The sequence below is a fragment of the Ischnura elegans genome, chromosome 9, assembly GCF_921293095.1.
Source record: "Ischnura elegans chromosome 9, ioIscEleg1.1, whole genome shotgun sequence".
NCBI lineage: Eukaryota > Metazoa > Arthropoda > Insecta > Odonata > Coenagrionidae > Ischnura > Ischnura elegans.
Genome location: NC_060254.1, coordinates 7,734,078 through 7,760,054, shown reverse-complemented (window position 1 = coordinate 7,760,054; position 25,977 = coordinate 7,734,078). Strand labels below are relative to the sequence as shown.

At 37.3% G+C, this 25,977-nt stretch overlaps 1 protein-coding gene across 1 annotated transcript in view; it reads left to right on the top strand.

Annotated features, from left to right (window-relative positions):
- The first annotated feature begins 2,783 nt into the window (after positions 1-2,783).
- LOC124166025 (serine/threonine-protein kinase SMG1) overlaps positions 2,784-25,977 on the top strand; it is a 120,262-nt gene continuing 97,068 nt past the window's right edge. Inside the window, exons 1-13 of the mRNA XM_046543600.1 lie at positions 2,784-3,446; positions 3,684-3,790; positions 11,045-11,211; positions 11,973-12,138; positions 12,479-12,604; positions 13,037-13,207; positions 13,496-13,590; positions 13,843-14,027; positions 15,278-15,432; positions 15,686-15,933; positions 16,091-16,272; positions 19,278-19,434; positions 24,885-25,050. Coding sequence (XP_046399556.1) covers positions 2,909-3,446; positions 3,684-3,790; positions 11,045-11,211; positions 11,973-12,138; positions 12,479-12,604; positions 13,037-13,207; positions 13,496-13,590; positions 13,843-14,027; positions 15,278-15,432; positions 15,686-15,933; positions 16,091-16,272; positions 19,278-19,434; positions 24,885-25,050 — 2,463 coding nt within the window. The 5' untranslated portion in view covers positions 2,784-2,908. The remainder of the gene's footprint in view (positions 3,447-3,683; positions 3,791-11,044; positions 11,212-11,972; positions 12,139-12,478; positions 12,605-13,036; positions 13,208-13,495; positions 13,591-13,842; positions 14,028-15,277; positions 15,433-15,685; positions 15,934-16,090; positions 16,273-19,277; positions 19,435-24,884; positions 25,051-25,977) is intronic.

Here is a 25,977-nt window from a genome sequence, read left to right as displayed (position 1 = left end):
GGGGGGGATTATCACCCCCCCCCCCTCCCCTCGCTGCGCCGCTGCTCAAGTTTTCCAGCCGGCATGATTGCTCGCCGTAATTAAGAAACGGCCTTTGCTCATCGTATTCCATGCATTTTTCGGTATCATTGAATCACCGACGTCATTGAATTAGTGTTTCTCATAAAGTTGAGGATCAAAACATTCACGCTTCCAATTTTATGTCCTCACCACTTTTTCACGAACATTGTGTGACTTTATTCTTTTGGACTTTTGGCACTCATTTGTATTCCTGTACGGAAGGTGCAGATAACTTCGAATACTTTAAATTAATAATAATTTACCCATCCATTATCAGAACGCTCAATGGTTCATAGTGCTACGAAGTATCCTCTGGTCTGCCGGTCGCATCATAAAATAACCAACCAATGACAAGGAAATCCTTTCGTTACGAGGATTAATGATCGCGAATTCTGAGGTTAAATGACGTACTAACTCTCAACGTGAAGGAAACTGGAGCGAGAATAATTTATTGCCTCCACCAAACATACCACTTGGTAAATTAATACAGCGACAAGAATGAAAAAATATAAGCTTTTAGAAGCCACAGAGGCATGGCTGTTTCATGAGTATGCCTTTAAATAAATAGTTATCGCTACTTTACACATTGATACATTTGCTGTTATCAATAAAAAATTAAGCTGCGATGCGCTTCATCTCCTACGCACATAACAGGAAATCTTTCGCGGATGACATTGCAACATTGATTGTACAACACAAATATTTTCAGGAACTCCAAATGTTGAGAAGATAATAATTTTCACTTAAGGAGTCGGGAAATGTGGAAGAAACGGGCATGAAAAGAGATTCAATTTACAAGAAAACTTTTTTCTTGTAAATTTTTCTTAACTCTTTTTTCCCTTGGAGGGAATCCATGTTTCATTCCGGATCGGACATTTCATTATCTGTAGCATTTATCAGTAGCGCAGCGAGGGGGGAGGGGTTTGGGGGATAAAATCCCCCTAGAGCTCAGAAAAACTTAAGTTTAATCCATTTTACTTCATTTGAATAATGTACTTATAGAAGAGTGTATAAGGATTACTAAAATATCCCTCAGAAAGCCATAAAACTCACCATTTTGAACCATTTATCTTAAAATATTTCTGGGGGAGGGCCCCCGCACCTCCCGCTTATCCTGGAAGGTATACCACACAACCCATGTCTATAGTCGCGCATAAAACCCCTCTTGCCTTAATTCCTAGCTGCGCCCCTGGCATTTATGACATTGTTTCCCATGAACAGTGGCTTATCTCTTCTGAATGAATTGCCATGAATGAAGAACTACAAGGCATATACTATCTATAGAGCAAGGGTGGATCTGGCCGAAGGTTGGCTCGCACCCTCTGATGCGTATGCGTATAATCATAGAGTAAGTATATATATACCATAGAGTATACTTACTCTATGGTATAATGTATGCTCCGAGTGTTTGAAAATGCGCTACTTTATTAAATTACCCTATGCTATAAAGAGGAATCGTAGACAAAAAAACTTTTGATGACGACATGTGGCGTTCAAAAAAAGCACCCAAAGCAAACATTACCACGTATGAATCAAGAGTCGGCAAGGTATGGCCTGCGTATGGAGCCGATTGACTGTTAGCTTTGAATTAATTTTTATACTTGCTATAAAAGATTACATATGCCAAATTTTTTTTCAAAACTAAAGCAGCTGCAGATAGAATCGCATTTACGCTCTAACTGATAAAACTGTCTTTCTATGTAAGCGGAACTACGGTAAAATGTTCAAAAATTTAATTTCAAATCTGCTCCCTTTGCCATGAAATTAGGTTCTGAATCAGTATGAAGAAAGTGTCATAATAAATAAAACATAAAATTATAGCATCTTTAATTTAAAGCTTTTAGCTTTTATCTGCTTCTTATCTTTGTTTTATTTTTTTGAATTTTTACTAGTTGTTAGGGTTTTCTAGGCTACTTCTCTCAGTGGCGCAGCGAGGGGGGTTTTTGGGAAATAAACCCCTCCCCCCAGAGATCAGAGAATTTTTTTATAAAAATATTTTTATGTGAAAAAATTTGCACTTAATATTAGGGGGACGGAAGGCACATAAACAAAACATCAAACTATTTTCACACTGCCGTAAAAGTCACCATTTATCTTAAGAATTTTCATGGGAGGGCACCACGTCTGCACCTCCCGCTTACTCTGCCGGCATTACATACCCCCCAGACCCTTCAGTAATACCGTTAAATAACAGTAAATACGTTCAAGCGATATCTCAATTATTTATTAATACGATGCTAGGTTTGATGCCTTTAGGATGTAGCATTAACTACATCACTATAGTGTGCTTACTGATGATCATGGCATGTTGAAATTTTTATCAATCAAATTCTACTTAAGATAATTTCTCCAAAAATAGATATCATTTTCGCCACACCCAAATATAATATTTCTAGTAAGTGCATAAAAGATATTAATTTATGCACGACCGCAAGTTGGAGAATACATTATACCTCTTCAGTACATTTAAAAATTATAAGCGGTTGAATTGGTGTTAAAAATCATAAATAAAATTTAAATAAGTAATAAGTTGCGATAAATATCGTTGAAAAGTAATTGTAACACATTTAAAAGATGTAAATAGCCATATTAATTTCATACCATGCCAATAAGTTGTTTGTATCGGGTGCCATTGCAGACAGATAATGCGGCGACGATGCTCAGATATTCTTAAGAGAAAGCGCCTCTATGCATAGCAGGAGAAATTAATCATTAAAGGAAGATAGTGGACTGCACGAACTCAACGGAGGCGTAATTGTTTATTTTATTTGAGTCAGCTACATTGCACTCATAATTGTGCACTTTTATAGTAGTTATACTCCCAACGTAATGTAAATGACGAAAGGTAATGCAAACTAATAACTGTGGAAATAAGCTGAAGCCTTCCAAGAGCTACAGAGACTCTGAAGACGCGGCGGCAAAAGAGGGGGTAGGCAACGAATCGGAATTCAAATCCAAAGTTTTCTATTCCGAAGAGAAGAAAAGGTCACTAGATAGTTCTAGTTTTATTAGAGGCTCTAGTAACAGCAACTCTTCAACTTTTCCCACGATTGTGGTGTGTCAGAGGGAGAGTAAGCCCCTCGGCCGGTCTAGGGGTAGATCACGAGATGACTTCAGAATGGCAAGAGGTGGTAGTGTGGCTGAAAGAAGAGGAGGCGGTGGAAACGGCATTAGCGGATCGTCCACAAATGTTAGAGGCCGGGGTGCAGGAGGTATGTCTCGGAAAGCGACAGAAAGAGAGGTTGACTCAGGAGTGGGTGGATTCTTACCTCGTGGTAAATTTCAAGAATCGCTGAGTAAAAGCAGCTCTAGTGACGTCTTGTCCTCAGGATCATCGAATTTGTCGAAAAACGTCAATGAAATGGAAGGGAACAAAGGCAGATCAGGTAACATGACTCGTGTAAACCCTTAAGTAGACTAACAGTTCTGAGCTTCTGTCATTTCCTCTGAAAAGTAACCAACATACTTAACTGAAATTCTGACATGTCATGATTTTTTTATGTGTTTGTATTTATATATTTTTAAGTAGCAATATTTATGTTTGCGCTCGTCATTAGGGTTTTATGATTAATTATTAGTATAATTATGGTTGTATGAATGTTCCACAACTTTTCTCCTTCCAGATTCCTACTTCATGCTTCCCGATGATGCTAGGATCTCTAAACTTCTCCGCCGGCTAAATAGGGAAGATGACCCAGAAAAATGCATATCTATAACTAAACAGCTGCAGGTTAGTCTGTCGTAAGCAATGTTTATTCTATGAATTATGTCATGGTGTGTTCTCTAGAAAAAAAGAACTTCATATGTACTGAAGACCTCGGCCGCAACCTCCATTTACTACTACCACTCCTGGTAGCTTTACTTCGTGTCAGCTGCGCTAGAAGTTATTACTTGTGATTTATAATGGAAGCCTCCTGTCCAAGAGGGTTGTTATTTTTTCTATCCTTTAAGTAACCTTAGGCTTAGTGTAAATCGTTAAATTTTATGATAATCTTATATTATATCATATGTTATATGCTGTGGACGTATACCATTTGGAGTTCTTTTACCTATCTGTTAATTTCTTAGTTGATTCTAGTGTTGGGATTACAGCCTTAAATAATTTGCCAACATGTCGAAGTGGTTTCTAGGTTACATATAACAGATTTACAACACAACTTCTCCTCCTAACTAGAACACATTTCTCACCTAAAAAGGAACACCATTCATATGATTATATTTCTACTAATCTCAACCTTGTTCTAAATTTTGAAACTTAAAATGCATTCAAAGGTTTCATTTAAATATCACCTATCTTCAGTTGGGATGTACCGAAGTTCAACCTTTTTATATCCTACAGCCTCTCATAGAAAGTGATAATGTGCATCAATATGTTTAGTTCTATGGCTTTTCCTTTTATTCATTGCTAGTTTCTGTACAGGCTGGCCATAAGAGATTATTGGTCCATAATTAATCTTTCCAATTAATTCATGGAGAAGATTATTTAAGTACGCTCATTACACATTTGATACCTTCAGTGATAGCCATGTATTTGGCTTCTGTGCCGGAAATGGCTACAGTCTGCTGCTGTCTCTCGTGAAACAACACTTTTATTTAACATAAACACAAGCCATGTATCTATCTAACTGGTAACTTTAACTGTTTGCTGGTTTAACTGGATTACTGTCTACATTTGAAATTTGGTCAACACCTTATCAATGTATTTGTATTAATCTACCAATATGCAATCACTTGTATTTATTACTCCCATACGACGGATATGTTTTACTGCTCCTAAGTCTTTCAATTCAAACATATGTATAAGTTTACTTTTGAGCATCTTCTTTTCAACGCTGTCATTTCCAAAAACAAAATTACACCCATGTCTCGTATAGCGCAAGGGATGCGTTCCTCGAGGTCTTTGCGCTATACGAATTTGCATTATACGAGAGCGTTTTATCATTGGGAAGATAGGGATGCGTTCCTGGTAGCATAGGTCTTGGGTATTGAATTTCCTCTAAAACATCTATATTCCCATAAAAAGCCTTAGAAAACATTATTTATATAAATGTTTATAGTTTAAAACATCTTTAAAGATAGGATGCACGCATTTGAAGACTTTTATTCACGTTTAAAAAAATTCTTACGTGCTTTTGAAATTCCCTCCTGTCGTGCGGGTGGGCTAACATCTGCTATCTCAGGGGATCGTAACGCGTTGCCGGCAGTTGACGATTTTTCAAACTAGTCTAAAAACAACTATTGTGTCACCCAGGCCCTTTTGTTGCTCATTGAAATGACAGGAAAATGCTACTTTGAATGCCATTTCATAGCTAGCAGAGTTTATGAATGATAAATCATTTTAATTCGAAGTCCTCCGAGTCAATAGCAGCTACGTGAAACTGTCTTTAAATGCCTTGAAACCTGACCCAGGTTTTCCTTCCCTGAAAATGAATGAACGAGATTGCATTCTTTTCCAAAACAATATCGTCTCGTCAACACTAAAAACTGGTTGATGGGGAAAGGAGCCACTTTCAATCACAGCTTGGAGTTCATCAGAAAATGTTGCGGTGACTGCGCTATCAACACTTGCATATTCACCTGATATCGCCGCACTGAAAATACCTGCTTGCCGTTTAAATTCTGGTACCAACCGGAGCTTTCACTAAATGTCTCGGAGCGATTACCACTCTCGTCTTTTTGTACTGATTCTCTATGAACTTTCCGCATGTGTAGACCGCTTGGTTGAAGTTGGTGCGGCTGAGGTCACTGATGTTTTAACTTCGTCTTTATTCAGAATAAGGCATCGTGCGTTTAAACTTCCGCGCAATATCGCTTTGACGCTCTCCATTTCCAAAGCAATTGACCTCTTTCAATTCCTCTTCTAGGTTTATAGTTTTTCTTGATAAATTCTTGATTTTTCTACACGCATTCCTATTTTTTGCCATATTCTCTTGGTTTTTACTCTGTATGGCTCTATCTAAATCACCTTCCACTGCTGAACTGTATTCCTGAGACGCAGAAGGCCTAAGACTGCGCGGAGGGAACGAAGCCATTGTGTTTGAGTCTCTATAGCGGACCCTTTTATTTGTTGATGCTATTCATGCGCAACTTGGCCACCGCTCCATTTCTCCCCCGTGAATACCGATGACCTTGAAGGCTTCAGCGTAGACACACTACCTGGAAGTCAATCGCCCGATAACCTATGACGGCAAAAATACGTCTCAAACCGTATTGCTGGAAAAAAAAATCATTTCCACTTGCCCCACGCTTAATTAACGATCTAAATTATTTATTATCATTCTGTTAAGGAGACGAGATAAATTACTTCGGTAGGCCGGCTATCTGGACCCAATGACGGGTAATACTTTTGGCCATTGCACAGCAATGGATTTCGATTAATATATAAACAAAAAAGAAGCTTTGAGGCAAGCAATAATATTAATATGCGTAAAATGATAGAAATTTCGTGTGTACTTCGCGCAAGTTCACGTTTTATCACGAGAGCGTTTAAGATTTTTGATTAGGCTACACTGCGTTGCAATGTTTCCCCGAGGAACGAATTTGCGCTATATCGAAATTGCGCTATACGAGACATGGGTGTATCACGAACTAATATTGCAGCAACAAAAATACAGATCCATCTCACCCTTTTGTAAACACCTGGTTCAGGGTCACACTGCTCATAATTAAACTGATACAGAACAGAATGTATTTTATCATTCCATGCTTCCATGTTTGTTTGAGACCATTCAATGCCTTTTTTAACTTGCATACCTTCCCTTCTCCTGCAATTTCCTTACCCTCTGGTTGCATCATATAGACTTCTTCCAGTACTCCAGTTAGGAATGCCAACTTAATGTTCCAATGGTCCATTTGCCAGCCTAAGTGGACTGATAGAGCAAAGGCCACCCTTAATGTTGAGTACCTTACCACTAGGGAAAAAGTATTAAAGTAATCTACTCCATATTTTTGGGTAAAACCTTTGGCCATTAATCTTGCCTTCTATCTAAGTACAATACCCTCACGGTCACTTTTTTATCTTAAATACCCATATATTTTGCTCTAGCTTCTCACGTATTGTAGCGTTACGTCGTTAAATCTGGTCGATTGTTCACGTAAGCCCAGACATAGGGAAAACTCCAACCGTCGGTCACAAGCTGGATCAGGGAAAGACTCCACAAACAAGAAATCAGCTCACAAGAAAAAAATTGTCAAAAATAATTTACGAGTATTTTCGTTCAATATCTATTCCAAGTAGAGTATTCAAAATCAGAAGTATTACAGAAAACAATGATTATAACTAATGATCCTATAGGAAACATTACCAACTAAATACCAGCAGTATATTCTTTCTAAATCGGCCATGTCCCACTAGCCATGAGTCCAACAAGAGGGCCCGAGCAGAAGAGGGCTTGGGTATTGCACGACGAGACAGGATTGAGGGGAGGGGTTTTTCCAAGGAGTGGAGGGGTAGTCAGGACGATGTTCATCCACTGCGTCACTGCCCCTGTTGACAGGCTGCTCCGCAAAACATCATCCCTGGGTTGGAGTGAACAGCATACCAGCCAGAATTTTCCCCTCAAACTTCTGGGTTGGAGATATCAGTCGAATCAGAGTGATATTCATTGGAACACAAGGAGGGGAGAGACATAGTGGGGTGAGGTGTTGGAGGGAGAGAGAGTTGTGATAGGACTATGGTAATACTTTTCACTCCAAACTGCATACTAGAGACTCATCACCCATTTCCCCTTGCTTGCCAATGAGTAAGTATTCCTCCGCAGTAGTCCTATATAAGTCTTGCATAGCAGGTAGGCTGGTTCGGGGCTGTTTCGGGGCTGTTTTGGGGGCTGTTTCCGGAGACAGGGCCTTTGTGGGAAAATCCTTTGCGGGAAAAACCTTAGCGCGAAAAGTCCTTAGCGGGAGAAGTTCTGTGGATAAGTTCGGAGGAAGTTTGGAGGAATTTCTGGGGGGGGGGAGGGTACCAGAAATTTTGGGGCGGGGGGAACACTAAAAAATGCCACAGTATAGTGGTGAATGTATGAGTACCTAAGTGTCATTTCGACACCTCCACTGCACAAATGCTCAAAAATCGCCCTCCAAATCATATCGCTAATCTTGTAGCCCAACAATACGAATGCTCTCTGCTGGCAGTAGCTGGAGCATAAATGCTCACCTCTAATTCTCCAAGCTTAGGAGGTGAGCGATTGTGCTCAGACTACTGCCAGCTGGGTGCATTCCTATTGTGGGGCTACTAGATGGGCGGATTTGATTCGGTGAGTGATAGTTGAGCATTTGTGCAGTGGGGGTATCGATTGGCCTTCAGGGAATTTTACTCCTAATGCATAGCGTGCACCCACGTATCCCTCTCCTTAGAAGACAAAGCCTGAGACAAGGACTGGTTCCACTCTTCTACATTCCGAACTGAAGGTTATGTAATCAGGGAATTCCTTGAATAGTCATCCGTCATCAGCAATAAAAGTTGATTTGTCTAGCCATAAATATTTGCATCCGAGTGTGCAGTACACTCCCGATTATCGTAATGGGCAAATGATGGGGAGAGACGGCACGAATAATGGGAAAACACGGATAATCCAAGCTTTCACTTAAATGTCTTGTAATGTTCATAATTTACGTGAAACAATCAATATATTATTATTTATGCTGTTATTCTGTTATTTTAGAGTGCTTCCCGGATTCAATGAGAGCCTTCTTTGCCAGTTCGCGATCTTTTTAGCGGCGATATCATGCTTGTATTCATGTTATTAATGCTCCATGTAAGGCATGGTTTCGAAAACCACACATCCGTGGGTGCGTGATGTCAGATACAGAAAAGTGGTTTGAACGAATGCTTCAAAATACTGCCCGACATTGGATGCTACACTTTCAAGCACCACACCACGTATTTGTGTCTTGCACAATTTTCGCGGGTTGCAACTGCTGCGGGACATGTATCCGTGATCACGAATCGCAGTCGCACACTGCGAGTCTTGGAAAATGGGAACACGGAGCTCCCGTGTATGCAGCTAGTGTGCGATTGCCTCCGTTTTATAAAGGGGATTCTAATTGAAATAATAAGTCCGGTGTATCCTAGCATTAAAATGGAGTAATTCTGGTGATTTTGCGTTCGGTTTTATTTTTATAAAGATCGCAGAAATATTGAGCAAGAGTGAAAATAATGCATGGATAATCCGCAACACAGATATACCGCAGCTGGATAATTGGGAGTCTGCAGTATTTTGTTTTATTGCAGTTTTAATGCCAATGTAACACATATCCCCCAGACACACACAGCATTGTTTTTACCAAAGGTTGGATTCATTAATGAGACTTTAAACTGGCTAAAGTCTACTTTCTCCTTTTCATGGATGCCTCGCTGAATCTGGAAAATTGTTTTAGTGTCACTGTACTGTGAAGTGCCCAAACGGAGCTCAGGGCTAATTAGCCTTGAGCTCTGACATTAATGTCTGCTGCACTAATAAATTAATATGGCCGTACCGGCTGTTATTGAACTTTAGTTTCTTGAAGTTGAAATCTAATTTAAATGTTCAAATCATCCCAGATATGGCAATAATGGTGGGAAATTCCTCCACTTTGAGATGTATTGGGTGATGGTAATAGGAATTAGTTTTGTGATGAGAACACACAGCATTCAATGCAGGTTAATGATTATGGCAGTGCGTTATTCTTGTGTCGATTTACTGACATTTCTCTGATAGATAAGTGGAATTATTGCAAAATTCTCTTTCCAGTGGCTTAAATCATCTTCGGAAACAAATACTTGATATTTATATTGTTTGATCAGCCTAGCGCTAGTTTCAACATGTTGTGTAATAAGTATCTTGTATGATGTTAGGCACGATGTGGTGGAAATTCTTAATATTATTAAAATGAGACATTGCAATGTTTCCACTTATAGTTTTATTATGACACTATGCGTTTCATGGTCACAAACAACAATCAATCAAGTGTGAAAAGGTCTTAAAGAGTTTCTCCTTATATATCTTGGTGCTTGAAGGGTGGAGGATGGGGTTTGGGTGACGAGAAGTGAGGATATTGAAGGCTGTGGGGGGGAAGGGTCGTTTTTTAGGGTCTCGAAGAGAAGCAGGGTGGGGGGGAGGAAGGAAAGGTTCCAGGATGGGTGAGGGTACCTCGCACTCTTTCAATGTCTTCTTTCGGGTTGTGGTCGTCCGGATGGAGTCCTCGTCCAGATGATCTTCTCCTCCTGGGTAGTTGACCCCATGTCCTTCTTCTATTGTTCTTCTATGGTGTGAAAGTGGGGGTGTAGTGTGGAAAGGGTTTCTACAAAATTTAAAAAACCTTTGGATATCCTAACAAATTTTTTCGGGGTCAACTGTGACGGTTGGGAATCTAGGGGAAAAAAAATACAGTGAATATTTTCCTGATTTTGGCAACTTTTTTCAGTTTCTCACCTCAATGATTACACAGGTGATATCATATCAAGAAGGTAAGCAATAAAAAAGTTAAACATAGTTTCCTTGATAATCAATTTATCTGCAGCGTAGTAATACTTTCTCAAGGGTGCACCATTATCATGAAGTGCTCTTTACACAGTAACACACACGCATATAACATGCACAGTTAAATGTACAAGATGATCATCAAATGATATTAAAAAATCAGCATGTGAGTCGCTAGAATGCTATAAGCATCAAAATGCTATAAGCATCAAAATGCTATAAGCATCGAAATGAGTCTTCCAATAAATGAACGCATAGGCTACTGCCACAGCCCCCAGATAGGCCAGACAAATTGGTACTTTTGTATATAAAAACATGTATAACACATTAGTATCACAGAGTGTAGTTATTTATTTGACATTTTTAAATAGACACATTATTTCCATATTTAGTGAATGATTGTTTTCATTATTGATGTTTTACTATTATAAGCATGCGTATCACAAAATATCCCTACCCCTGACAGCCTAAAGGGCATTTTAAATTCTAGTGCATTATCGATCTGTTCTCCAAAATTTCTTTTGCAGGAGGCTTTTCAAAATTCAGAAAATGGTCGCTACATACGTCGCTCAGTGGATCTTATCGCAGATTCACTTCTGGAAGTCCTGCGTAGAGGTCCTGGCTCAGATGCTAGACAACAGGCTGCTCGCTGCTTAGGTAGATTTGGATATGCTTTGGAGAGCGACTTCAAAAGGTATGTTTCACGAATGAAAATAGCTCCATTAATCTCATCAAGGTTTATATAATACTAGTTTTATCTTCGTTTAGTGTCTCAAATATTAGTGCCATGATGTTCATTTTTAATTTTTTTAAAAATTCTCATTGTTTTTATGTAGTTTTGATCCAATGAAGTTGAGGAAAACTTCATTCTTGGAACCATTTCTCTGTTAATCAGTTCATTGGACATAAAAATGAAGTGAATTTTGGTACTTGCGGCCTGTACACTTTTCATCTTTGGGTTTGAAATGAAGTGACATGGTATATTTGAGAAAGTCGATTGTTATTGCTTTTAATGATCTTGGGAGATCTCCAAATGTCAAAAATCAATCAACCAAATTTTTTAGCTTGTTGATTCTACTCCCCATAGCACATTCTAACTGGTTTAAATGAAGAATCTGAGAAGAATTAAAAACGAAGCCACACACTAATGAGGAGACTTTTTTAATGTGACTAGTCTGTCTCTGCTTTGTTTGCGGCATTACATGCTTGTGCCTGACGCTATACTGGAGGCTGTAACAACTGCCAACTGTGGGAAAATGAAAAGTTCTATTAATATTCCATCATTGAGGGGGTATTAACTCTTAAGACTGTAGGATTGGTTGTTATGGCTGCAAATGTTGTTTGTATATTTTGTTAGAATAGAAATATTTCTAATCTTTTCAAAACTTAATGTATGTTTGTTTTTATTTAGTTGTTTTGTTAATTTACCATTTTCTGTCATCGTGCACCCTACAGATTTTCTGAGTGGCTATTTAACAAGTATTCTACAGAGAGAGGGGAAGAAGTGCGACGCCTCCTGATGGTGGCACTGTTGGAAACTTTAAAAGTAGATGCTCGTTCTGGTGGCGATGGTGAAAGTAAAGGAGATGGATCTTTAGTAAAACTTAAAGACTTCTCTGGGGTAAGCTAATGTAATATATTATCATTGAATTGTTGTAGCTAATGGATTAAACTGTTTTAGTATTTGTATAGGCCCTTTTACTTGTGGAATATGGTTTTATTTTTTATTCTAGAGGTGATTCTATGAAGTTTTTAAGCTTTTTGCTCCATTATTTCTTTGGCATGCACTTTCATGAAAAATGAAAATATATCACTATTTACATTATTTTTATAAAATGATCATTGATCATGTCCCTTGGAGGGAATTGTTTGACGCTTTTATATCAAGAGCTTAATGTTGAGTAGATTTCATTTTCTTATGCTTTGTTTGATTGTAATCAATATCTATTACTCTATTGCAGCATCTTATGTCTCAGCTTCAAACAGCCCTGGAGAATACATGCCTTCCAGAACTGCTTGTTGCAACAGTTGATGTTCTGCTCTTCTTGGCAAAACTCTGTCCTGTGCCCTTTACAAAGCACTTTAGAGTAAGTATCTTGAGTTAGAAGAATGTCATAAACATAAATAATACTCATTTACTTTTAATATCTCAATTGCAGAGTCAAAAACTTGACTGGGTTTAATAATAAAATCTTCTACATAAAAATCTTTTTATCTCAAAATTTTGGAATACCTATGTGGTGGAATTAGGAAATGCAATTGTCTTGTTGGTACCCATGTCTGAGGCTTTATCTTCATCCAAAACAGTGAAACCTTTATGATTTATGTTTAAAATTTTTTAAATAATGTTTTATATTGAATGTGCTAGAGGAGTTCAATCCCTGCTGGCTGTTTTTGTGTATTTGGCAAAGTCTTGATGGCACTGATGACCTTGAAACCATTTCCTTTCCTACATGCAATATGGAATTTGTAACCATGTTTGCTGCTTCTAGAGTTCCTTGATTATATTTCTGTTCCAGGACACTGTTGACATCCTTGTGGGATGGCACATTGATGGAGGACAGCCGCATTGGGTCTGTACGTATGCATCTCAGACACTTCGCAAACTTCGACCATTCTGGCTCAATGACCTGGGATTTTCAGTGAATTTGCTTGCGCAGTTCATTGAAGATGTTGAAGCATTTGGGGAGGTTAGTGTGATGTTTTAAATGCAACACTACATCTAATTTTTTCAAAATGTCTTGTGCTAATCAGTTAACAAAGTTAATGGGTTGATATTGAGTTAGGCTACTACAAGTGAAAAAAAACGGAATATCATTCTGAGACAAATGAAATAACTCAATTGTTAATGTTTCGAACACGCATTATGTGTCTGTGTTGCATTGTTATAATTAAATGATTATTCAAATGATATGAAGTACTCAATGTTTTTATGCAATATATATTGGAAATTAAGTTCTTATTGATATCTTTTCCAGGATCTTCTACAGTCCGAGTCTGGGCGTTCTAGTCCAGAAGACAAGCCTCCATCCAGCCCTGAGGATCTAGTTTTTCGCATCACTCAATTAATCAAGTAAGAGGATTAGCTGACACTACTTATTTTTCAGTGAATACTGATTCTCTTTTATAAGTGTTGTTTGGCAGGTTGAAAATTTTTAAAGTGCACTTAAAAATCAGTTGCTTTTCGTAGTGAGTAGAACAAAAGAACTGGCTTATCAATGCATGCCAGTTCTATAAAAATTCTTTGATATTCTGTCTGTTTGCATTGATAACAAGACACGGAAGTCCCGCTCTCAGGTCTGATGAGGAAATGTCTCTCTCCTAGGGTGTTCAACACAGTGGTGCGGAGCCTTGGTGAGGGGCTGACGCCGGCAGTGCCTCCGGCTCCTCAGAGTCCTGTCACATGGCCGTTTCTTGTTGATGGCCTCCAAAAAGTTTTAAAAGCTGTTCATTCTGCTCTGTCCACACCACCTGCATCTCATCAAAATTATGAAGACCTTCTTGTATCTGGTATGTGACTGCTGTAAAGATTATTTGGGAATGTTTGAGGAAGGTATGGCCAGGGAACAAATCGGTAGTTTATCCATTTGAAAACGTATTGTCATACATTTGGTGTGGTTAAGTGGGCACTCTAGATTGGACCATGGGAGACTCATTGAGCCTCCAACATTCTAAAGTCATAGTCAACAGTCCCGTCCCCATATGACACACAGATTCATTGTCATTAGCGGTGTTATGTTAACTGCATTGTATGCATCCCATTGCTGTATCACCATCGTCTACAATATAAACAAGGCAGCAATAAAATAATGACTCTAGCATTATAACAATGCACAACAGGCGGAAAACCACAGCTGATCTTTCCTCACCCTTGCAATTTCTGACAGAATTAAGTATTAACGTGCCTTGCATCCAGCAAGTGGGATTACTCGCCAAGTTACTTATTCTGGGAGCCAATGAGTGCTCTCTGTGCATGCACCCTTACAATGCTCAACTTTGTCTCTTATTTCATGCGATTTCTTCTGGAATGATCAGTTAATCGCTCTTTGGAGGAGGAGAGAACTAAATTTCTCCTAGAGTCATTGGCATTATGATAGAAATGTGAAATAGGAAAAAGGAGTCAGATTAGTGTGTTGGTTCCCATCCCGTGGACCCTGGTTCAAATAATGATGTTAGCTGAGGTTTTTCTAGGTTGCCTTGTCCCTACTATAGTACCCCGTGAAGAGATGGGAGGTCAGCAATTTTTCTTTCATGTGGGATGTTAACCCCTGGTCCCCTTGGCACCTTTCATTACGAGCAGGCGATTGTTGCTGCAATGCTTCTCTCTGTCCTTCCTTCTCTGCCCTTCCAAACGATGCAAATGACCTGACCTCTTGGATCCCTCTTCCAATGACCTGCTTATGAAAAAATATAAATGAAGCATGAATGAATTTTAGCTTAGTATTTCACTGAAAAATTACCCTGGGCAGAAAATATCCATACAACATGTCTTGCAACATTATTGCAGTTCAACCATGAGGGCTGCTAGAATATATCTGTGTTAGATTAATAATTTATTATGAATATGCCTACGCTAGAAGAAATATTTTTAGCAATAAGGTCTAGTGTTAAAAAAAAAAAAAATTAGTTATGATTTTAGGGGGTTATAAATTATTTATTTCCTGGGCAATGTCTTTTTAGAGTTGAAATTGCAAATTGATGAGGTTAGCCAGAATGCTCTCAGAATGAAGACTAATGTTTTTATAAACTTTCATTTCTAGCAAATGAGTGTGCCTGCCTACTCCTATCCTTATTGCACTCTCGGATGGGGACTTCAGTGCTGGAATCTCTGAAGACATTTTTATTTTCTCAGATAGCCCTTACACCCTCACTTTCACATTCAGCTAGAGTTTCCATGCTGGGTACCATTGCCAAGGTAAATTCTGGAGTGTCAACCTTTTGAAATTTTATTTGTGTTTTTGTCAAATGGACTAATTTATACATGCTTGATGATTTTAATCACTGTTGCTGAGGATAGATACACGACTATTTACTCAAATTTTCAAGATTATGATTTTGGACTTCAATTACTCACAACTAATGATTCAAAACGCTTTTTGTTGATAATTTTCCCTCACTTTTCTCCCAATCTTATATCCCATGCGTCAATGAGTGTTACTTTTTTTCAGACTGTAAGAGAGGTGAGTTCCAACTTGCCTCCCGAACTAGTTCCTGCACTGATCTCTCCAATTCTGCCGGAAGCGTCTCCTCTCTTGGAATTGAGGTTTAGTGCCAGTTGCCCGGGGCACCTCGACTGCCCATGTCGCTCTGCAACTTCGGAGAGTAAAGGTGTAGGGGGTGAAGGAGAAATGCTTCTCGTTGTCCATCATGCCTTGCTCAGTCTGAAAAATGTACCCTTGCTGCAGGAGGCTTACAGGTCTGTCCACCATTTGTAGCATTTTCACTTCAAGATGATTATCTGAGATATAAAATAATTTAGGATGATTGATAGTCCTCATTTCTCTTGTTTTTTTCTTGAAAACTACCTTTCGTCTATCTTCATTATTGTGGATATTGTCAATTATTTTTTCCAGGTATGTTCTGATGGAACTAGAGGCAGCCTACATGAAACTAGTCCCTTCAGCTTCTCTGCTCTCCACCACATCAGTGTCTTCAGATGTTGAACCCATTGTAAATGGAGAAGATGATGATGATATTCAATCAGAAAAGGCTCAGATAATTGTATTGTATCAACTCCGAGCTCTGTCGGACTTAGGTAAGGGAAAATAGTCTCTCCTCTCAAAATATGTTTTTTAGAATGCCATAATTGACATAATTTATTGGATCTTTACCCCTTGGATCTGTTTATTTGCTTTGATGGATAAATAAACCTTAACTTATGGGTAGAGACATGCAAAAGGTGGGGTTATTTTATAGGCTGAATTTTGAATTGGTGAATATCACGATATCATGCTAAGTTTGCATGGGAAAAACCCCAGAATCCATGTTAATATTTGCATTATCGAAATTGTGACTACTGCATGTTTGTACTTACACGTTACAAACTCTTTAATTATTTGGATTCAAAATAATAATTAAAAGGAAGCAGAGCACTGCACATGAATAGTTACGTGTAGTCCATCAGAAAAATTGTGATATAGTATGCTATTGCACACCAGGCAATTTCTATCAAAAAAGAATAGATGAGATCCAGATAAGATAAAAATGTTGGATTTAAAAAATTAAAACCTGGAGAAAGATCAAGTGGCTGCCTGATGTAATGAGACATATTGGTCGACTAAGCATTCTTTTACAATGTGTTATTAAAACTTTTTTACTTGGCAAATAAAATTATGGAGGTGATCCCAAGTTTTTTTTCAGAGCTTTCCTGCTTGTTTACATTTTTTGTGAAATTATTTTCATTCTTTTCTTGTGGTTGTTCATTTAAATTTGCCATTAATTCAGATAATAAGAGTTCATCCTTGGAACGGTAGTATTGAGAACCGATGGGGGAGAACCGGACCAGTATCAAAAACCGAAAAAATTTAAGAACTGATTTATCCTTACTTACCGTATATCTCCGAATATAGTCCCCCCCCGAATATAGTCCCCCCCCCTAATTTTGAGACCTCAGTTTTGGGAAAAATTTTAAAATGTAAAGGAAGGCAATTTTTCTGTGGTTAGCAAGTTAAGATTCTAGATTCGATAAAAACTATTATTTTCTGTGAAGATTAAGAACAAATCTGTTCACATATTTTCCATCACAACAAAATAACTATACCTAAAACATGTTGTGATCCATTGCATGTATCAGTAATTTATAGTTCCTTAACCAGATGTAATGAAGAAATGAGAATTTTTTTTAAGTATCCAAGGCTATTGTATTTTTTAAACCTACACAAATTATTAATATTTTTGATTTCCAAATGACTACAGACAATGTCAATATATAAGCTTTAACTTAAAGCCCATAAACAGTATTGCATTTGGCCCTAAAACTTCCTTAGATCCAGTGTAACACACCCATCAAGTCATCACAAATCCAAGTGACCTGAAGAATTTAGGAAATCTAAATAAAATTGTGTTAAATAAATTATAAATATTATAAAAATATTGCTATCAAATGCCTGCTAAGCAAAACAATTAAACTACAGGACTTACAAATATCAAAGTAATAAAATTAAGAAATAAACTTTTTCCAACAAACATTAAAACTGAAAAAAAATTATATCAATTTTCAATGCCTCGTCGCGAATCATTGCATAAGTTACACAAAGAGCTTCTGCTCTGCATTTGCGCACAAATTCGACGATATTTTCCTCTAATTCTTTGAATCTGCCGCATCGAGACCCCTGAAATGACTTCCGCGATGTATTAGCGCTTTGCTAGCGCTGTAAATACTATGATTTACGGCGTATTCTGCAACGGCTATTTTTAAATTGGCATCGAAACTCCGTCTTTGAAGGCCTCTAATCTGCGGCAGGATTGATCCTCATCTTTCTACTTGATCCATCACCTCACTGTTGAACGTAAAATTATTTTTAATAAAGAAAATATCGCGGAAATAATTGCGAAACGTTATGCGACGTAATTTATCGATCCTATTTACCCTGACGAATTGAAGATATTCCTCAATAAATTGATTACACTTTCGATGCTGAGTCGCTGTATTTCGATCAAATGCAGTAATGCCGGCGCTTCTGGTTTAAAGTCGTCGATTATTGCGCCTTTTCAGAAACAAATGCATCACCTATTGCGCATTCTTGTTCTGTGAAAGCGGCAGTGGTTGTAAACACGAACCGCACGGACGTATAGTAGCTACGGACGTAATGAAATGCTAAATCGTCACGAAAGGTTCACTTTATCTGTTTATTTTTCGCAATTATTTAAATCGTGTAGTTATTAAATGAGCGACGGGTACATATACTATTGATTCAATTCTAGTGTTCGATTAATGTAATGATAGTGTGTGTTTAGTTTTCATTTTAATTATTTACTGTTTTGCGTCATTAAGTGATCAGTGTCGATTGAATTATTCTAACAATACTTTTCCAAGAAAAATTAGCGGCTACCCGATGGGTTCCGTGAAAACGCATATTCGATATGCTATTTGAATCGGAATAATCGTATCTGTACAACATTTGTGGTAAAAATTGTCTTAATTTCCGGTAAAACGTGGCAGTATTTACTAATATCTCCGATTATAATCCTCATAAATATACTCAAATAGAAAGACTACGAGAACATTAGCCATTATGCCGTTATTTATTACTTTATGGTCACCTTTAGTATGCTAAATTGGATTACACTCGATTATTGTCCCCCCCCCTTACTTTTCCGCGGCCATTTTTGGAAAAAAAGGGGGGACTATATTCGGAGATATACGGTAATATCATTGAGGAATATAAGAAATATATGTCAGTGCAAAATGAAAAAAATTAAATAACAATGGTATTGCTAATTGTATCCATTAATGAGGAATTTATTTGTTTCTGAGAGGCCCTAAATTAAGGGAAAGTTTTGTTTAATTGGTAAATTCAACCAATCTTTGTTTTCGCTCCAGTGTTTTCTTGGGGTAAATGGTTGTGTTTATGTTGAATTCTTAAGTAGGAGACTATTTTTGTTTTATTTGTACTAGTGGACCAAGTTTGTTTGGGTATCTAGTGTTTGAATACCCTTTATTTGTTCTTTAATAGATGGTGAGATCGTACATTTGTTTATTGCAGCCTGTGTTAATTTACTGGGCATTAATATTAACTTATGCATACTTTTTCCAATTAGCTAATGCCAGTAACTCCATAATTGGTATGTGGGCTTTGAAACCTAGCATATTGGAGTTGCTTGCTGTACGAATGCGATGCTATAATCCAAGACTTGCTGTGAAGTGGCCTCATATTCAGCATGCTATCCTGTATCTTCTGCGTTCTCATTGTCAGAGGTAAGTTGAATGTAATTGAAGAGTGATATTATAATCATTACATTCTCTTTTGTTTCAACTCACGTTGAATCAGTTTTTTGACTGAAATGGATAAATCTTGAGGGCCGCATGCAAAATATTTGTTTTAATTACTTGTGTGTGGAGGAATGCTAAAGGTGGCATTATTTTAAGGCTGTTTTACATGGGGCACGTCATTGCGAAATCTGACTTACGTACGAAGGTGCAATCAAAATTGCGTAGTGTAAAGTGGTGAAATGCTAGAACACATGCGAGAATGTGTGGATGTAAGACTGCAAAATAGCCCCTGCTCTCATTCCGAACTCGCATTCTCGCAATTTCAACAATTTTTTTACTAAAGAAGTCGCATTAGTAACCATGATTATTATTCAGAATATTCTCGTGAATTGAGCAATAATGCCCCTAATTTCTACTTATAAGTATATGATGTGAAAATGATTAGTATGTATGTGAGAATGAATGTCTTGAGTACCTATTTGAAATATTTGGTTTGCCAACTTTGAGTGATTTGCTGGTAAACACGAGGAAATATTATTAGAATATTGTTTTTCGCGCATTTATCTATTTGTGTTACGTTAAGTATTCAGCTGTAGGAAGGTTTGTGATGCATAAATGTTCTTATTCTGCCATACTGGTTTGTTTAATGAGTGAATGGTTCATCTCGAGTTACGTTCGATAGACATACATATTAAATTAAGTTCATGGTAAGTGCCATTGCATTTACGATGATCCATTACATGAGATTCACTATGTGCATACATGTTACAGTATTCTAGAGCATTTGATTGACGTGAAAAATTTGTAATTTTCGATAATGACTTCTGTCTTATTCCGATTAAACCATGCTAAGCGGTAACACATTAGTCTGCACAATAATTATTGCGTGTGAGATTGAGAAATGAATGTAGTGCTAACGTGTGCAATTACATGCCCCGTATAAAGTGGCCTTTAGACACAAAAATAGTTTTTTTTTTTGCACAAGTGGTACTCTGAAATTTGTGTTATTTTAGCAACAATTTATTGGATTCTAATTAATTGCCTTCCTTTCAGTAGGCCCACCTATTACCTTTGAGTTTGAATACTATTGATTTATAAATTCAAGGATAAACATTAGCAAAAAACTGGCTTAAGGGCTTTCTGGAGATTATTTATTTTATGGCAAAAAAAATTTTGTGAGGGTTAACACATTACGTGCTGACCGTTTTTTGAAGAAAATGCCCTGTGGCTGACTTTTTGGCAAAAATTTGTATTTTTTTAATTATTATTTTAACGACGTGATCTTATGATTTGTGATGCCTGCTACATGTTTTCGCACTTTTTTTTTAAATATCCCTTTATTTGTTGAAAATTTGAAATTTAAATTTTCAGAGTATCCTGTCAAACCTTTGATACCTTCCCGCAACACACCTACATGTTTCCCACATTTCTTTGCTCTTTGTCAATACTGTAGCGAAAACCCGTTCAGACTTTATCACTTTCTGGAAAAAACTAATGGAAATAGTAATGCTGTAAACATTATTTTTATAATCTGGAAATGATACATTCAAATACGATTTTAAATGTTTTATTGCTCAAAAGAAAATATTGCGAGTATTACCAATATTTCCAGCAAAAGTGTTGCTCCCTATTGTGGAAAAATTATTATGAACGATATGATATCCTTTGGATAATATTTTATTATAATAAACATTGGTTTATAAATGAAAGGGAAAATATGTATTAACGAAGAATTGTTGCAACGAAACATATTGTTTTACAAATCAAAAATTGACCAGCATTTTTAGAATAATTTATCAGTTACTAAATACTTCGCATAAAATAATATCTTTTTAAATAAATATTGAAATAGAAAATATAAAAGGTAAACATTAAAAAATAATTTTTTTCCGCTGGGTAAATAATTTTCTGCATCACAAAGTCTTGTGATACTTCTGGAAACAGTCAAGGCACAATCGAGGATCAGACAGGATCAGATTCATATAAACGGGTAAATGTCCTAATAAGCCCTTGGTTTTGGTTGAGGCAGGCTAGGATGACTATCTCCTCAAAAGGATCGAAGGTACAGATATTGTCATAAGATATTCTATAACTGGAATTAGAAAGTCGATTAGAGGAATTTTTCAAAAATTTTCTTTGAATAAAAATTACGTTTCAGCAACAGTTATTTCAGTAGGTGGATTCCCAATTTTTAGTACCATTTGATGGATTTCCTTTCAATGGGAAAGTCAGACATCATTTGATCCCAATGATCGAGGCCACAATTGTAATTGCTGTATTCAACCACCGCATGTAGCTTTCCCGGCGAGCACCCTCGTTTTTTCGTAGATTCGTTCATTTTTTGCACTGAATTCAGCGATGATCATCCGCACTTCCCTCTTATCCGTCCACCTTAGGATACCGATTTTATACTCATGAAAGGCCTCCACCACCTCACCTTTCTTTAATTCGCAGCAGAGCACCAAAAGAGGAATAACTTTCTTGCCTCTCCTCAGTGTCCCCGTCAAGTTAGGTTTCACATTTGGATAGAGTCTAGAACTGGCTACACTGTTATAAAAGTTATCAATATAAAAGGATTAGCCTCAGTATAAATGATCCTCCATCGTTTCTTTACCATCTTCTCCGAATGCCCTTATCCAGACACTTCTGAGTTGGAGGACCTGCAGGGCCAAACCCTTTGCTTCCGTCAACATATACAACTATATTGCGTACCTGTAGCGCTTTCCCCTCACATATTCACTATATCCCAGCCTAGCTCTCCAAGGAACCATAGACTCTTCCAAACTTAGGTCACGTGAGCGGGTTACTGCTTTTTCCATTGATTCCTTGAATGCGTCTATATGGGGCTAATTTTGAATAATCAGTGGGCCAGAGGAGTGTTATATTCAGAGAACGTAGATAGGTTCTTGTTGATTTGAAGGGCTTGGAGAATCGACATGAATTGATCAAGCGATTTCTCTCTCCTGAAGCAATGCAAGTCATATAAAGATCAAGCTTTTCAATTATTGGAGATACGGGAGATTTGGATAATTCTAGCACGAAAAATAAGGCCAAAAAGTGGGGAAATTCTTCTATGGTTAAATATTTCCATCTAGTAAATTTCCTTCAGGACACGTATAGCCCATTTTATATCCTCGGATGTATATATCCTCGGGCCGGATCAGTTTCTTCGAGTTCGGCGGCATGTAACTGGGTTAGTGGAAATTGTTCTCTTAGGCTTTTTTTTGTTGGGGAGGATGCCAAATAGAATGCTTGTAAGTATTTCGGATATTATGGAAATAATCAAGTAATGAGTCTCTAATTCAAATGCTAGTGAACATAAGGATGGGGAAGTCTAGCTATTGTGCATGAAATGTAAATAGTAAAAATAAATTGCAATGTGGAACCAGGACTTTACTGAAGTTATTGTAAAATTTATGCAAATATATTATTTCATGCAAAGCAGCAAATAAACATAGGGATAACAACAAATTTTGCCATGATGAAATCATAGCAAATAAAATTCACTCGGAAACTTTAAAAGTATAAGAACATTTATTAATATCGTTAGGATAAAAATACACATACCTGGAGTATGTCCGAAATTAGGCAACCAGCTAAGCAATTTACCACGATAGCGTTAATTGAAGTTAAAAATAAAATTAACAACAAGGGAAAAATATTTGTATTCCTTCTTGTAAAAACCAATATTATTTCGCTTTGAATATTTGTAAAAGTTTTTTTTTAAGGTATAATAACAATTGTGAGAATATATAACTGTTTTCTGCATTATAAAATGAAAGTAATAAAAAATACATTGTAAAAAGCCACTCCCAAAGACGTCCTTGCAGAGAAAAACCGGGTAAAATAGAAAAACACAGAAAAAATCGAAAAAAAAATTTTTTCGGAGCTTTCCGCATGGCAAACAGGCAAAGAGTGGTGACTGACCCTCTCCCATACCCTAACAGCGGTGGCTGGCGCACAGGGCGGAACATAACGCAAAAGGGAATCATGACGTAGCGTCTACGTCATCAGTCACTGGGTAGTGGCTGCCATGACGTAGACGCTACGTCATCAGCACGGAACGTGTTAAGGCCTGGAATGACCAAGATTGTAACATGGATCTCCCATAACCATGGTATACAGTGAGTCCTCGTTTAACGTCACTTACCGTTCCTGAAAAATGTGACGATAAACGAAATGACGTTAATCGAAGCATAATATCCCATAAGAAACAATGTAAAAAGTGAATATCGGCTCCTAGACCTCACAACTCCTACGCGAAAAAAATGTTAGCGTATCATATCTTGGGCATTTTTTACGATAGGAATACCAAACTATCGCATAAATACGAGTTCCTGTTTTCATCGACGACAATAGCAGCAGTGATGTAAATCCTTCTCCATTTTTGCATCTTCCAGCATTTGCTTTTCGGCTTCACTATGGTGGCTGCCCAGGCGAGCGTCGCCTGGGCATCATCATCGCTGAAACATCGTCGCAGTTACAGGAACCAAAATTATTGGGAACTCGGCGAAAAAAGTGACGACAAAAACTCTGAGATCTACACGGAAAAATGCCTTGAAATCACTTTTTAGGTTCCTGAAAACCATTATGTCAAGTAAAACCTTGCGCACCTATGCAAGAATTCATTTTGCAGAAATTTTTGCTAAAACCGTAATCGCAATTATCAATAAACAACACCGTTTCACACTTTGTATAGACTGACTATATTACCACCCACAAAACGAACAACATGCAACACCCGCCGCTTCGCCTTTTTTTTCACGCGAAATTTAAAATACTTGACGTTATTGCGAAGCGGAAGTGCGATAAACGAATGACGGTCTCAAAATTTTCATGACGTAATCGCGAAATGACGTTAAACGGGGTGACGTAGAACGAGGACTCACTGTATGTTCTACTACTTGAACTATCATGAAATAATCTTTCTTGGCAGAGTTCTGATTTAAAAAGTGTTGTACAAATTCCAAAAAACTTCACTTTCTAATGGTCAAATGCAGCTGCTAAATAACATAATTTCAAACAAACGTTCAGCATATTTATTTTACCATCTTCTAATATTTGGATCATATTCCTTGTCAAGCAAAAATTTTAGTTTAACGAAGGCCTCTTGTGAGTCTCATGAAAATGCGTAAGAGGCATATTTCCTGTGGATTGTTAGTTTGGTTATCTATTTTAAGCATGAGGGAACTTCATTAGCCCTTCACCCATAATGTTCAGGCTGGCAGTCGAATTATTTCAGGCATAAACTTTGGGCTCAACAGGCATGAGCATGCACCTACTAGATGTTTATGTCTTGCTATTTTAACTCAGTTTATTGCCATTTGCCAATCTCCTCAAGTATAATGTTGTTTTTAATGATTTAGTTATTACAGTTATCAGCCTTTTTGTAATTTTTGTCGATATTTTTTTAATTCTGGTGAATTTTTCTCCAGGTACAATCATTTTGTGTCAAGCAGTAGCCTTGTAGGTGCCGGGGCCGGTGGTAGTGTCATTGGTGGCCCCACAGAAGTTGGTGGCCTTGTTGTACCTTCTGGGTCTTCACCTACCAGTGGCCACCTTACTACTATTCTTCAACTGTTAGCTAAAATTCTCAATGAGGTAATACCTGTATGATGACTTTTTAACTAATTGAAATGTGGCTTTTTTCCACTCCCTGAAAGCTACGAATCACGTAAAATTTAAAAGGAGAACATTAACTTATATTGTGGAAGAGTAGAATCATGTGTTGTCATTATTTGTATTAAATTGTTGTTTTTTAGTGCTCTAATGGTGTTAATCCTACATATTATCTCCCTCAGTTGCTAGCAAACTAATAGTTTAATTCAATTTCAATTGAATACATTGTAACAAGCAACTACTTTTCATTTAAAAAAATTGGATCTTCTATTAACATACTACACCCAGTCAGATATCCATATAAATATTTATTTGTAGTACCCTGGCTCTTATTTATAATGATTATGATTGAATTGAGTTCTTATTAAAATTAATTAATGTGTCTTACTCACCTGATATCTTTGCAACATTAATGCACATTAATAAGAAAGTAAAAGCTGATTAGAACGTTATTACATGATATTTTATCTGTGTAGTTCTGGTTTATGAATATCGTATAATTATTCTTTTTAATTTCTAAATTGCCTTCTGAAACTTCTAAATCAAATGTCAATCGTAGTAGTTTTCTTATTATTATGCTGGGCCAGATGCTCAAGATGATTCTACTTAAGCTCCTTCATGGCACACCTTGGTAAGAAGCACATCTCACTTTTATGCATTCAAATTTGTGAAAAAAATGGTCAGTCCTTTTGTATGAGTCCTATTGAGAAGTTTAAGGAATATTTACATGTACTTTTGGCCATTGTCTAGGACTTTGATAAGCGTCTTGTAACTTATCTGGGTACCTAAGCAAACCAACAATCCCTTTTTCCCTAATGTTTTGGGGTGAGCGCCATGGTCACCCAGTTTCCCATTGGACTTGAGAAGATTGCAGAAGGTTAACATGTTGTTTAAAAGGCGCATGTTCAG